The 13,574-nt window shown below is 45.9% G+C and overlaps 1 protein-coding gene across 7 annotated transcripts in view; it reads right to left on the bottom strand.

The window, feature by feature from the left end:
• The window catches only part of Fry (FRY microtubule binding protein), a 393,449-nt gene that overhangs the window by 82,008 nt on the left and 297,867 nt on the right, over positions 1–13,574 (bottom strand). For all 7 annotated transcript variants that reach the window (XM_087902760.1, XM_087902759.1, XM_087902746.1 and 4 more), the window contains 7 exons: positions 12,867–13,021; positions 11,508–11,607; positions 11,133–11,304; positions 5,867–6,123; positions 4,452–4,598; positions 2,065–2,233; positions 450–540 (listed from right to left, as the gene is read on the bottom strand). In XM_087902760.1, coding sequence (XP_087758886.1) covers positions 450–540; positions 2,065–2,233; positions 4,452–4,598; positions 5,867–6,123; positions 11,133–11,304; positions 11,508–11,607; positions 12,867–13,021 — 1,091 coding nt within the window. The remainder of the gene's footprint in view (positions 1–449; positions 541–2,064; positions 2,234–4,451; positions 4,599–5,866; positions 6,124–11,132; positions 11,305–11,507; positions 11,608–12,866; positions 13,022–13,574) is intronic.

Genomic DNA, 13,574 nt, shown 5'->3' with positions numbered 1-13,574 from the left:
ATTCATTTGTTTATTTTATGCAGATGAGTGTCTGTATGGATGCATGTGCATGCAGTACCCGTGGAGGCCAGAAGAGGGCGCTGGATTTCCCCAGAACTGGAGTTACAGATGGTTGTGCACTATGGTGTGTGTGCTGATAACAGAATCTGAATTCTTGAAGAGCAGCTGGTGATTTTAACCACTGAGCCATCTCTCCCACCTCCAACCAGGGGTTTTTACGATGCCCAAGCATAAGTGGGACTCAGCCACCAGAACAGTGTCCTCGCTGATTTTGTGCAGAATGTATCTTTAGGAATACATCAGCCAGGGCTGGAAAGTCAGTCTGTGTTACTGAGTATAAAGATGGATTTCAGTTTGTATGCACTTAGGAAATTTCACTAACGTGTGATGCCTTTGCATAGACTCCTGTTGAGCATTAGAACGGACAGTAAGCCAAATACTGCACCGACCTGTCATCAGACTCTTTGAGAATCTTGCTCTCCTCGGGGTCTGGGAAGCTGTCCTGGCCCGCGACTACAGTGTTACTGCTCGAGGTGGTTCCTGCAGAAGGAATTAGGAGGCATCAGAGATGGAGCATTCAGAGGGGCAGGTAGTTCAGGAAAGGATTCCCTGTAAAATCCCATTCTTGACCGTCTTCATGTCTTCTGTAATCTCAGACATTCTTAGAGACATAAACAACTGTCTCTAAGTCCCCAGCACTGAGTTCTGGACATCTGGTTTTCAAATCTAATTCCTTCTTCCTCATAAAATGAGGCCATAACATTCCTAGAAGCCTCTATCATGACCTGAGATAGAGGTGGGTCTACTGCAGTCACACCAGAATTTCTTTTATCCCTGCCGCTTTAGACAGGGTCTAAAGCCGAGACTGATCATCAATTTCTGGCCCACCTTCTTCTGCTTTCCCAACACGGGTTACAGGCAGGTGCCCCCATGGCTCGCTCTTTCAGTGTTTCTGTGTCCAGGAATTATTCAGCTAATAGTATGAAAGGAAAACTAAGTAGAATTCTGATTCTTAGGCTAGTGTCTTTCTGAAAAAAAAAAAAAAACAAACAAACCCAAAACCCAAACACCTCCCTAAGAAGTAGGAGAAAGAGAGCACGAGAGAGTAGGAGCTGACAGGGCTGAAGATGGGTTCAGGGTGAAGTAAAGGGAAGGGACGCTTCAGGACAGTGAAGGAAGTAGCATGTGTTTCACGAAGTGAACAAATGCTAATTGACTGAAAGCTATTAAAACACTGTGAGAATCTGTTATTCAGAACTCACGGGATCAGGGACATCTCTGATTTCAGATATTTTGGATTGTAGGATTTTTGTGTATGTATGGTGAAAGTGACTTAGGATCCAGACACAAATCTTAGCATGAAATTCAATTCTATTTTATGTATCCTTTGTTACATAGTGGCTAAAGGTAATTTCATATGTTTTTAACAATGAGAAGTTGGGGCAGGAGAAATGGCTCAGCAGTTAAGAGCACCTTCTGCTTTCGCAGAGGACCTGAGTTTGGCTCTCAGCACCCACATGGCAGCTCACAACCATCTGCAATTCCTGTCCGGGATCTGATGCCCTCTTCTGGCCTCCAAGGGCACTGCATGCACATGGTGCACACACACATATATAGACAATATGAGCAAAATAAAAATAAATAAATCTTAAAAATGACTAAAGTTTGTACACATTGAGCTTTTATATTAGGTTGTCATGCCAGTACTCAAAAAGTTTCAGAGTTTTGAGCACTTTGGGTTTCATGGACTATTCTAGGCAATCCTGGGAGGAGCCTAGCAAAGGGAATCCATTAAGGTATGTAGAAAGTTCAGACCTGAGATTCCTCAGTGACTGCAGCATCCTGGTTGGGCGCTATCTAAAACGAAATAAGTTCTGTGGTAGGAAGGCCACTGGGCCACTGATTCATGATTATCCACACCCAGTCAATTGTCAATCCAATCACAATGTGCTGAGGGTCCACCTCTTAAAGGAACACATTCCCAGGAAAAAGAACAGCAAGACCCGCTCAAACCTGTTCAGTGCACTGCCTGACAAGGTGTGTGCCCAGGTGGCCTGCCCTTACCTGAAGCAGCTGCGGAGGCTTTGCTGCTGGCCGTGAAGCGATAGAAAGGTGGATTGTCACAGTGCTGGACGATGGGGTTCACCGGCTCTGTTTGCTGCAGCTCAAAGAGCAGCTCTTCCATGGTCTGAATGGTGTTGTTCCGGCACAAGTAGATTGCCACCTTCTTAATCTTTGAAGAAGAAGGTAAAAGGAGGATGTATTTCCTGTCAGAGCTTTGGGCTGGAAACTCACTCACCTTGGAACACACTGTCATCGGGCACTGTCAGTCAGACAGCTAACCTTTGCCGTCTTTGGATGACGAAACCGTCTTTGGGGATGAAACCGCACCACACAGGTGTAGTGGCATTTTAATAAATAAAGACTGCCTGAAGATCTGAGAGTAAAATAGTCCCACTGGTCAGCCTTACAGACCAGATCATGGTAACACACACCTTTAATCCCAGTAGCTACAATGGCACACACCTTTAATCCCAGAAGCCACCCTTGTTGCCATAGAAATCGGGTAGTGATGCCTTTGATCCCAGTGGTGCACACTTTTGAGCCCAGCTCTAGAGAGGAATATAAGGCGGGGTGAGACAGTTCTCAGATACAGTCTCCTTCTGAGATTCCAGGAGGCAGGATGGCCATTTTCAGACTGAGGTTGAGGGAAGAGCCAGTGGCTGGCTGTTTTGCTTTTTGGATCTTCAGGTTGAACCTCAATTTTTGACCCTGAGTTTTTATTAATTGTGCTTTACACAGGTAGCTTCTTCAGTGGCTCAATTTAAAAAAAATTGAGTCAATTTAAGCTAAAAACATTGCAAGATTTTTACTGGCATCTACTGTATAAGGTATTTATATGTCAAAAATGATTTTCTTGTATTCACTCTGGGAAAATGACAGCTACTTTTTTAAACTGAAAATGGAATACAATCTCCTTCTGTGGTGGTTTGGATGAGAACCATAGTCTCATATGTTTGAATATTTGATCCCCAGTTGGTAGAACTGTTTGAGAAGGATTAGGAGGTGTGGTCTTGTTGGAGAAGGTGTGTCACAAGGGGTGGGCTTTCAAAAGCCCACACCAGGCCCAGTGTCTCTCCCCTTTTCTTGCCTATGGATCATGTTGTAAAGCTCTCAGCTGCTGCTCCAGTGCCATGCCTGCCTGCTTCCTGCACCATGATCACGGAATAACCTTCTGAAACTGTAAGCAAACCCCCAATTAAATGCTTTCTGTTGTAAGAGTTGCCCTGGTCATGTCGTCTCTTCACAGCCATAGAACAGTAGCCAGGATACCTCCTATCTTCTTTATCACTACAAATGGGTTTTCACTGTCTGCAAAGTTTTAGGGTTCCCCCTACCTTCCAAACCCAAAGATAGGGTTTCTCTGTGTAGTCCTGGAACTCTGTAGACCAGGCTGGCCTTGAACTCACAGAGATCTGCCTGCCTCTGCCTCCCGAGTGCTGGGATTAAAAGTGTGTGCCACCACTACCCAGAGAAGTCTTAGGTTTTAAAAACAACATATTAATGTGTCATATAAGTGCAAGCTCCGATGTCTAACCCTGCAATCATATACTGCAGCATGGCTAAAGCAGCTCAGGGCAACAGGAAGTCATATGCTCACAAGGACATACAGAGAAGCCAAGTGAGTCTGTGTTAGAAACTGCTGCCATCCTCAAGCAAAAACAGAATATGCTGTAAAGATAGCTCTGCTTTGTTTTCTCTCCTATCACCTACTTTTGGAAAGAAAAATCTAGTTGGGGCTGGAGAGATGGCTCATTGTTTAAAAGCACTGGCTGCTCCATAAAAGATCAGAGTTCAATTCCCAGCACCGACCTAGTGGCACACAACCATCTGTGACTCCAGTTCTAGGGGATCCAGTGCCCTCTTCTGACCTCCATGGGTACTGCATGCATACTGTGCATGTACACACATGTAGGTAAACTCTCATCCACATAAAATAAAAATAAATAAATCATAAAAAAGAAGAAGAAAAGAAACCCCCAGGTCTGTTGTCTTCTTATTTCATTTCAATAATGTCAAGATGTGAACCAGAAGCACTTTTTTGTGTGTGTGTGTTAGTAATAATGTAATCTTTTGCATTCTGCCTCTTTCATATTGGTGTTGTTTATAGAGGAATCTTTGTTAACTTTCAGAAAAATAATCCTCAATTCACAGGTGCCAGTGTCCTGTAATGTAATCCAAGGGGTGACAGGTGCCCCTGACAGTAGCACATGAAGTCTGTGCTATGGACAGGTAGCAATGCTTTTGTTTACCACCTGGATGAGATCTCAGGCAATGTGCAGGATTTGAAAACCAAACCTCTGTTGTAGTGGGAGTCAAGAGTCTGAGCTACAAATGGCAGGGGAGCCCCAGCAGGAAATAGCTCTCCCGGATGCTGGGATGTCACTTACATAGGGCAGGAGGACGGTGTCACTGCTGACCCCACAAAGACTGATAAGGAACTGCAGTGTGATCCTCAGGTTGTTGCTCCACTTCTCGTTGTTGGCCAGCGCATTCCAAGCGTTTTCCATTTCTGGTCCTGGGACTTCATCGCCGTACTAACACAAACAAGAGAAAAGGCAGCCCGCGTGAGCATGTGCAGAACGTAAGTTGGTTTGAAGGTTATGATTGGTTGAAGTCATTAGGAGTGGGAAATGAACATTTGGTAGAAAAATGCCATTTATGAGTGGAGAGCAATTCACAATATAGAGAGCAGTTATATAAAGTACCTATAGAAGTATTTTTTAAAAAAATGATAGGCCAACATGTGATCTCTCTCTCTCTTCTCATAATCCTCCATTTTTTAGTTGAGGTGCTTGGCATTTGAATCCTTGGTTTTTGCATAAAATACTAGAGGTCTACCCCAAGATACATCCCTAGTTCTCATCATAACCATTTTTTGAATTAAAAAAAAAATTTGAGACAGCTTTTTTTTTTGGTGTGTGTGTGTGTGTGTGTGTGTGTGTGTGTGTGTCTGTATGTGTGTGTGTAACAGCTCTGACTGTCTTGTTGACCAGGCTGGCCTCGAACCCACAGAGATCTGCCTGCCTCTACCTCCCAAGTGGTGGGATAAAAAGTGTGCACCACCGCTCCCCTCCCCTTTTTGCTTTTGTTTTTTGTTTTTCAAGACAGGGTTTCTCTGGGTAGTCTTGGCTATCCTAGAACTTGCTCTGCAGATCAGACTGGCCTTGAACTCCTAGAGATTCTCCTACCTCTGCCTCCCGAGTGCTGCCATTAAAGGTGTGCGCCACTGCTTGGATTCCATAGCCATTTTTAAAATGCACCAAACACATTATTTTCATTTTCTTGTTTTTTAAAGCAAATTATGAAGGCTGGGTTTCCCAGCTCCTCTGAACCCACACCTACCTATTTACACAACCATTACTAACTCACAAAATTATCAGACCACATGCACAACTAGAAAATAGGAATAGAATCCAGGTCTTCTGTGAGAACAGCTGAACCAGAAATGTGTCACTGTGAATACAGTATTATCTTCCTTTATTAAATTCTGGGGGGAAAAGGAAGTTTATTCTGGCAATATCATGAACATCTTTTTCTTTTTTAGACAAGGTCTCAGTAGCCCAGGCTGGCCTCATCTCACTATGTAGCCAAGGATGGTCGTGACCTCTAGACTCCCATACCTGGCCCTGTAAATATTTTTAAGTAGAGAGTTTGCTGGCATTCCATGCACTAGTGCACACTCATCGCCCCTATGCAGCCCCCTCTGTCTTATTTTAATGATTTGTGTCACTTTGTCGGGTTTGTGGCAAAGGTTCTGTGAGACTGGGGCTTTGCCACTGTGGAACCATGCTATTGGCGTTACCTTGGCTGTCATGTACATGAGATTGTTCAGGACCAGCGAAGTGGCTTCTGGAGAGCCCCAGCCATTCCCTTTCAGTCCGTGAGAGGCGGTCACTTCTCCTTCCCGGTCCTTGACCTCCTCCTCAGGGCTGCTGGGACTTGACCCTGGGAGGAGGAGTCTGCTGTCCACCAGTTCGATGTTGTGTAGCCACGGCAACAGGTAGGTGAGCATGATCTGACGCCCATTTGGGTGTGTTGTGGGGAATCTCTGGCTCACCTCTGAAGAGACAGGGTGAAGCAGAGCTACAGGTTAATCTCCAAATCAAGCTCAACAGGTTCACCGATTTATTGATCCAACAGCAGTTTGCATTTACTAAAAGGACCACCATAGAGCATAGCTATCCAGGGCTGCAGAATCACAAAAGTAAGGGTCATCCCTGATGCCCTGTGTACAGGAAAGTGTCTTAGGAGCGGGGTGGGCTGGTGAGCATGGACAGAGCTGACGGCCTTGCAAATCCAAACACAGTTCGTAGAAAAGGGGTAACGGAGTGTACAAAATAAGGACCTGGGGGTCAGCGGGACATGCGGCAAACCTCACTCCCGCCATAAAATAGCCACATGGGCAACTATGTGACTCAGACACTTCAGTGACCTCTTGGTTCGTCCATCTGTTGGTCAGGAAAATAAGAGCAATCCCCTGTGCTTGGGTCTCACACTGCACAGCTGTTAGGGATGGAGACACCAGCACCCTGCAGGGCAGACTCAGCACAGCACCTGTCTCCTAGCAGCACCAGCACCCTGGCAGACTCACAGCACCTGTCCCCTAGCAGCACCAGCACCCTGCAGGGCAGACTCAGCACAGCACCTGTCTCCTAGCAGCACCAGCACCCTGCAGGGCAGACTCAGCACAGCAGGGCGATATTTCTTTTATTACATTTGTTTATTTGCTTGATTTATTTTTTGCGAATATGAATACTTAGCTTGCACGTATGTATGTGTGTGTATCACATGCATTATTGGTGCCCACACAGGTTACCATAGAGGTTAGAAGAGGGCATTGGATTTGATCCTCTGCAAGAACAGTCAGTGCTTTTAACCATCTCTCCATCCCCTCTAATTTCTACTTACTGTGTGTGTGTGTGTGGGGGGGTCTATACCATGGTACACAGGTGGCTTGCTGAAGTTGATTCTCTCCCTCTACCACACGGGGCTCAGGAATCAAACTGGCCATCAGACTTGGGACATGTACCAGCTGAGCCATCTGGCTGGCCCCCAGAGTATTTAACTTAGAGCTCACACATCAGGACTCATATGATAAACACTTGCATCTTACTGCGTCAGAACATCCACTAATCCTACTGGCTGAGTATTCATTAGAGCAAGTCGCTGAATCTGACAGGATGAAAACGGGCAAGACTCGTGCCTTGAGTTACAGCCGCCCTTCCCAGCCAGTCCCTCTCTAGACTAATGTGCTCAAGCACCTTCGACTCTTTCCCACAGGCATGAGGCCGTCCCTCTTCCTCTTTAAACACGGCAGGCTTTCTTCTCTCTCTCTCTCTCTCTCTTCTCTCCTTTCTCTCTTCCTTTCCTTTTTTCTTTCTTGTATTTCAAGTTTCTTATTTAATAACACCATGTGACAGAAACTTGACCATTCTGGCTTATTTTCTCATACTCAAACTTTTTTAAAATTTGTTTATTTATTATGTATACAATATTCTGTCTGTGTGTATGCCTGCAGGCCAGAAGAGGGCACCAGACCTCATTACAGATGGTTGTGAGCCACCATGTGGTTGCTGGGAATTGAACTCAGGACCTTTGGAAGAGCAGGCAATGCCCTTAACCACTGAGCCATCTCTCCAGCCCCCCTTATACTCAAACTTAAGAGGACCTCTGACTCTGGAAACAGCTACAGCGCTATGTCAGCTACTCCAGCCTCCATTCTGGTGCTCTTAGCTTTTCTTTTTCTTTAAATTTTTTAAATTTAAATATATTTTATCATACTCTTCCCAGCACCCAAGTCCTTCCAGATCCTCTCCCCCTCCCTACCCACCCAACTTTAAATTCTTTCTCAAAAACCAAACAAACCAAAAAATCCAATACAACAATCCCCCAAACCAAGAAAACAAAATAAAAGCACACTCCCCCTCAACCCCCCCCAAACAAAACACCAAACCATAACTAACTAAATAAAAGCACCCAGATTAACCCTGTGGAGTCCATTAGCTGCTGCTCAACTACCCCTGAACATGTGTCTGTCCTGGGGTGGTAGATGTACCCAGTGTATTGGAGAAAACTCACTTTCCCTCTCTCAGCAGCTACAAGTGACATTCAGTGCTAACCTTCATCCTAGTGGCTAGTTTCTATTCATCCATTCGTTTTTTAAAAAAATGTAACAAAATAAAATATAATAGTATAAAACAAAATCTGTTACACTGAAGTTGGACAGGACAAACCAACAGAAGGAAAAGAAGCTAAGAGAAGGCACAAGAATTAGAAACCCACTTGTTGGCACACTCAGGAGTCTCATAAAAAATAAGGGAATCTAATAGAGTAGAAATTTCCTAAGATATATACATATCTGAAGGCAATATAAAAAATAGCCAAATAATCGGGGGGGGGGCAGAGTGCCAGTAGGCCATCTCTTTCACCAAATGAAACTTTCAGTACTTGGATCAGGTTATAGCTAATTGAGTTGCTGGCCAAAAGGAATCCTACGGTCAACAACCCAGGCTGTTGCCAAGACTACAGGTTGCTCTCCACAAACTGACAGCAAGGCCCTGCTGAAGCCAACACCTGCACAACTCTTTCAAGATGCAGATGTCGAGTCAGTGCCTACACAGAGCTGCCACCCCTATGTTCCAGCATCTTTGGTACAGAAACAGACTCTGCACACCACAGAAAGGAAAACAAACACCAAGCAAGTCACAACCCTTTATCCACAATGGTGTCCTGGCTGTAAGATATGCTAGGGTAATGGTGGGCTGGGGAGCTGAGTAGGTAAGCTTGCAGAGTTTGAGTCCTTCGTCTCTCTGATCTCTCAGCGTTTCCCCCTCTATCTGACTCTGGGCTTTTACTATTGAGACCTGTTAGAACTGCGCTACAGCTCTCTAGATCGACAGGAGCAAAGCTCCCATGAACTCATGGAGGCTAAAGCGGCATGTACAGGGCCCGTGCAGTTCTGCACCAGGTCCCTGACTATAGATTACGGCTTCCAGTGTAGTGATTTCCAGTGGTTTGCAAAGCCTTAGCAGTTTCCTGAGATGCCACGTTCCTCATAGGCTTTGAAATGGGGCGTGAGCACATGGCCGGCTCAGATGTCACTCACACTGCCCTCTGGATAACCTCCCAGTACACGGTGCTGGTCTATTCCTTTACAGCAGAGGTTCTCGACCTTCCCACTGCTATGACCCTTTAATCTCTAAACTACTTCCTTAATTGGTGATGATGTTAGCTAGCATATAGACTTATTATCCTCACGTTGTGGTAATTCCCCAACCATAACATTACTTCCATTGCTACTGCACAACCTAAACTTTGCTACCGTTATGAATCACATGTAAATATCTGTGTTTTCTGATGATCTTAGGCAACCTGTGAAAAGGTCATTCAACCTCCAAAGGGATCACAACCCCCAGGCTGAGAACCATTGCTTTAAACCAAGTCACGTGCTGTTGCCTCTCTCTCTCTGGATTCCATCACCTGCCTGTCTGCCTGGTAGCTTTCTTCTCTCCAAATGCAGCTCAGACATCAGCCTGTCAGGTAAGGCTTTCCTGGTTCTTCTGGTTCAATAAGAATCAGATGCAAGCAATGCACGTGAATGTCCAACAGAGAGCTCAGCACACCTTAGGCACCCAAGAAATGCGAGCCATTGTGATCACCAATTATTTCAGGGCAGTTGCACAGAGACACGTGAGTGGGAGGCACTACCCAGCTGTGGCGTTGTGTAGCTGAAGAACTGCAAACAGAGGACAGGTCAGGGAAGGGTGGGCAGAGGCAGGGGTGGCTGAGGAGGGGTGGGGCTAAGGCACTGAGGGTGCGGGTGGAAGGTGAGGTACATTCTGGGACAGTCTGCCTCCTGGCACTTTTTGAGACCCGCTTATCACAAAAGTTGTTTGTGAAGATTGCTGAGGAGACAAGTCATATATGTGACATGACTATAAAAAATATAATAAGTCTATGTGATATCTAACACCATCACCAATTAAGTAAGTAATTTAGAGAGATTTTAAGTATATTGTCCATATAGTAGAATTTCTTTGGGATATACATACATACTATACACACACACATACACACACACTCACACACATATATGTACATACACACATACTATACACATACACAGAAATATGATTATTGACCTAAGAATCTTGAATTTGTCAGGTACATGTTCATACTTTTGCTTTACCTAATCACTTATTTTTAAACATTTAAAAATATTCTTGAGGGGCTGGAGCGAAGGCTCAGTGTCTATGCGCACTGGATGCTCTTCCAAAGGACTTGGGTTTAAGTCCCAGCACCCACAGGGCAGCTCATAACAGTCTGGAACTCCGGTCCCAGAGGGTCTGATGCCCTCTTCTGGCCCCTATCAGCATTACACTCACACTGTGCATAATCAGGCAAAACACCCCCACACATAAAATAAAAAGCTTAAAAATATTTCTCGAGTTTGCTTTCTTATGTAACTGGATTTAGTCCTCAGCACTGATGATGTCTGACACTAAAACTACCACAGACTCCAAAAAAGGAAATGTAGGTACACAGGTCTTTTTCCCTTTTCTTCCTGGCGATTCCAGGGCCGTTTGACCTTTGGCTCCCTGGAGATTCTGCACTAGCACTGACTTGAGGGTATAGTTTAGAAATAACTTGACTCTCTTTTGTTATGATGATTCCACCTGTAAACAAGGTTCCAGCTGCGGGCCCTATATGCCTGCCACGCCTGCCTCCCGCAGCTGATTATGCCTGAGGCACCGGGCACCTGTCATCTTCTCCCCCTGCTCCTGATGGGAGGGGGCTGTGCCCTTTTGAACCCCCTTGCCCACTGGTATAAATACCCGACTTGAGTTTAATAAAGTGGCCATTTACTCTTTGGTAAGTGAGCAGGTCTCTTTGCGTCTGTGTCTGTTTAAACCCTTAGGACAGTCGTCCATTCTCGTGGACTCGAGTTCAGGAAAGCGCGCGCCTGAATCGGGCCTGGGTATCCACAGAAAAATGCGGAGGCTAACAAGGAAAACCTGCTTAGAATAGAGACTTGGTGACATGCGTCACTGCTGCCTGCTGCACGGTACCTGAGAAAAGGGGAAGAGTGAGCTCCGGGTACATCCGGGCCAGTTCACAGGACAGGAGGGCCAGCGACACACTGTAGAGAGGTGGCAAGGGCCCATGCGTTCCATACAGAATACTGCCAGGTCTTTGCTCGGCAACTTTCTTGGAGTGCACAAAAAGCTTTGCTTCGAGGATCTGTGAGGGGGTAAGAGACAAGCCTATCTCAGGAGCGTTGGCGTTTTGACATGGTGATGTCACGACAAGGACAGAATCAGCTAACTGCTGCGCCTGGAGAGCACTGCGCAAGTGCTTCCCTGCTCTTCACACGACACGCGGAAGCAAACACACACATTCCGAGCTAAGGATGGAACCGTGGCACTGGGGTGAGTGATACGTGCCTGCATGAGCTGCATGGAGACCTCGTAAATCTCTCTGTTGGTGTCAGAGGCCTTGAAGAGAACAAGGTTCAGCAGGGTCACTATGTCGAAGGGATAATTCCTGGGGGAAAACAGTAAGACACAGGACGTAGCCATAAGACAGCTTGGCTGGTAAGCGGGATAGAGCGTCTCCTCTCAAAAGTCTAGGGTGGTGCACACCTTTAATCCCAGCACTTAGGAAGCAGAGGCAGGGGGATCTCTGTGAGTTTGAGGCCAGCCTGGTCTACAGAGTGAGTTCCAGGACAGCCAGAGCTGTTATACAGAGAAACTCTATCTCGGAAAACAAAACAACAACAACAACAAAGTCTAGGGAGGTGCATTGACTTGAGTCCTTGGGACTGACACTACCCTGTCTTTTTTGGAAAGAATCTTTTATTTATGTATTATTCTGTGTATCTGAGTGTATGTATGTGCATCATATTCACGCAGGTGCCCAAGGAGCTCGGAAGCATGAATCCCCTGGAGCCGGAGTTGCAGAAGGTTGTGACCTCCATGATGTAGGTGTTGTGTGCTGAACTCTGGTTGTCTGCAACAGCAGTTCCTGCTTTTAACTCTGGAGGCATCACTCCGGTCCTTATGTGAAGATTTTTGAATAGAAACCTCAACTATGTTCTATAGTCTCTCCACTTTCCTAAATCATAAGCTTTCTCTTAGGAGAGTTTGTATATAAGTCAGGGAGTTTAATCTAGCTATGACAATGTTACACTTATTGTAGGGCCAAACAACATCATGAATTTACCTGTTATATGATAAGGATGGTGGTTTTAGAAGCATAATCTTTGGGTTGGGGTGTGCCTCAGTGGTGGAGGGCAGTTTTAGCATGTGTGAGACCCTGGATGCCAATCAGGAAATTTTCAAATAAGTGTAATATTCAGACTCTAAGGACCTTCTCCTCCTTCCCGAGTTCTTTCTGAAGTTTTGAGCAGAGGGGATTTAAACGGTTCTGTTTCCTGGGTTTGATCTGGTGGGCAGCTGGTTCTCGGGCTCACAGCTAACACGATCAGGAGACTTGTGTATGTGCCTTTAACTCCTTCAGCGTATAACATCTTTATTCTTTTCAAATTCTAATCTCACGCGTCACTGTGACTGTCTGGGCACTTCCAAGGAGAGACACTGTGAGAACTACCTCCTGGTCAAACAGAATTAGCAATGGCGTGGAAACTTAGAGCAGGTGGCTTATCTGCCAAGGACCCAGAAGCCGTTCTGGGCTCTCCTAGGATTCACTCTAAAGATAACTGCCCCAAAGGCCGCTGTTCCTCACGTCCTGGCGAGTGAGCATCCCCACGACTGCCACTAACCACTAATTAGGAGAACTCATACCTGTTTCCACACACAGTTGCTATGGCTTTGAAGCAGCCGGACGCAAGCTGGTAGGAGCCTGTGTAACACCGGTCAATGGCCCAATTAAAAAGGTTTATTTGGTCAGGATTAAGTTCCAGGAGCAAGATGACAACTTCACAGCCAAGCTGATGAACCTGGGGACACGGAACAAATCAGTCCTTCCTAGATGATGAGAAAATATTCTCGCGAAATACGGGTGATAGAATGTAGTTCATATAAGTGGACAGAAAGTGAAGGGAGAGCACCTGCTTGGATTGAACTTTATACCACACACTCTTTTTTAAGGGGGTCAAGGGAGTGATGCCTACAGGGACACAGACTCCCCCGGACTCTGGGAAGGTAACACAGCCCGCCACCACGGAGGCTCCGTTCCCCTCAGAAGGTAATGCTGCCTGCCTCCTTCTGAAGTCCTCCACTCTTCTTGGCAGTTGCAATGAGGTCAAAACGGAAGGGCCTGGCTTCTGCATTTGTTCTGTCAATAGTGCGCGTGTGAAATGCCCCCACAGGCTCATGTCTTGAATGCCTGATGCCCAGCTGAGGTCCATCTTGGCTATGGAGTTTTTAGGAGGTGGGGCCTGGCCACAGAAGTACGTCTCTAGGGGTGGGTCTCTGTCTAGCTCTCTCTGCCTGCTTCCAGGCCAACATCACATGAACCGTCTTGTGCTCTACCCCAGCAGGGTCACTCTG

Source organism: Myodes glareolus, chromosome 2 (assembly GCF_982192425.1).
Source record: "Myodes glareolus chromosome 2, mMyoGla1.1, whole genome shotgun sequence".
Lineage (NCBI taxonomy): Eukaryota > Metazoa > Chordata > Mammalia > Rodentia > Cricetidae > Myodes > Myodes glareolus.
This window is presented reverse-complemented; position numbering and strand designations above follow the sequence as displayed.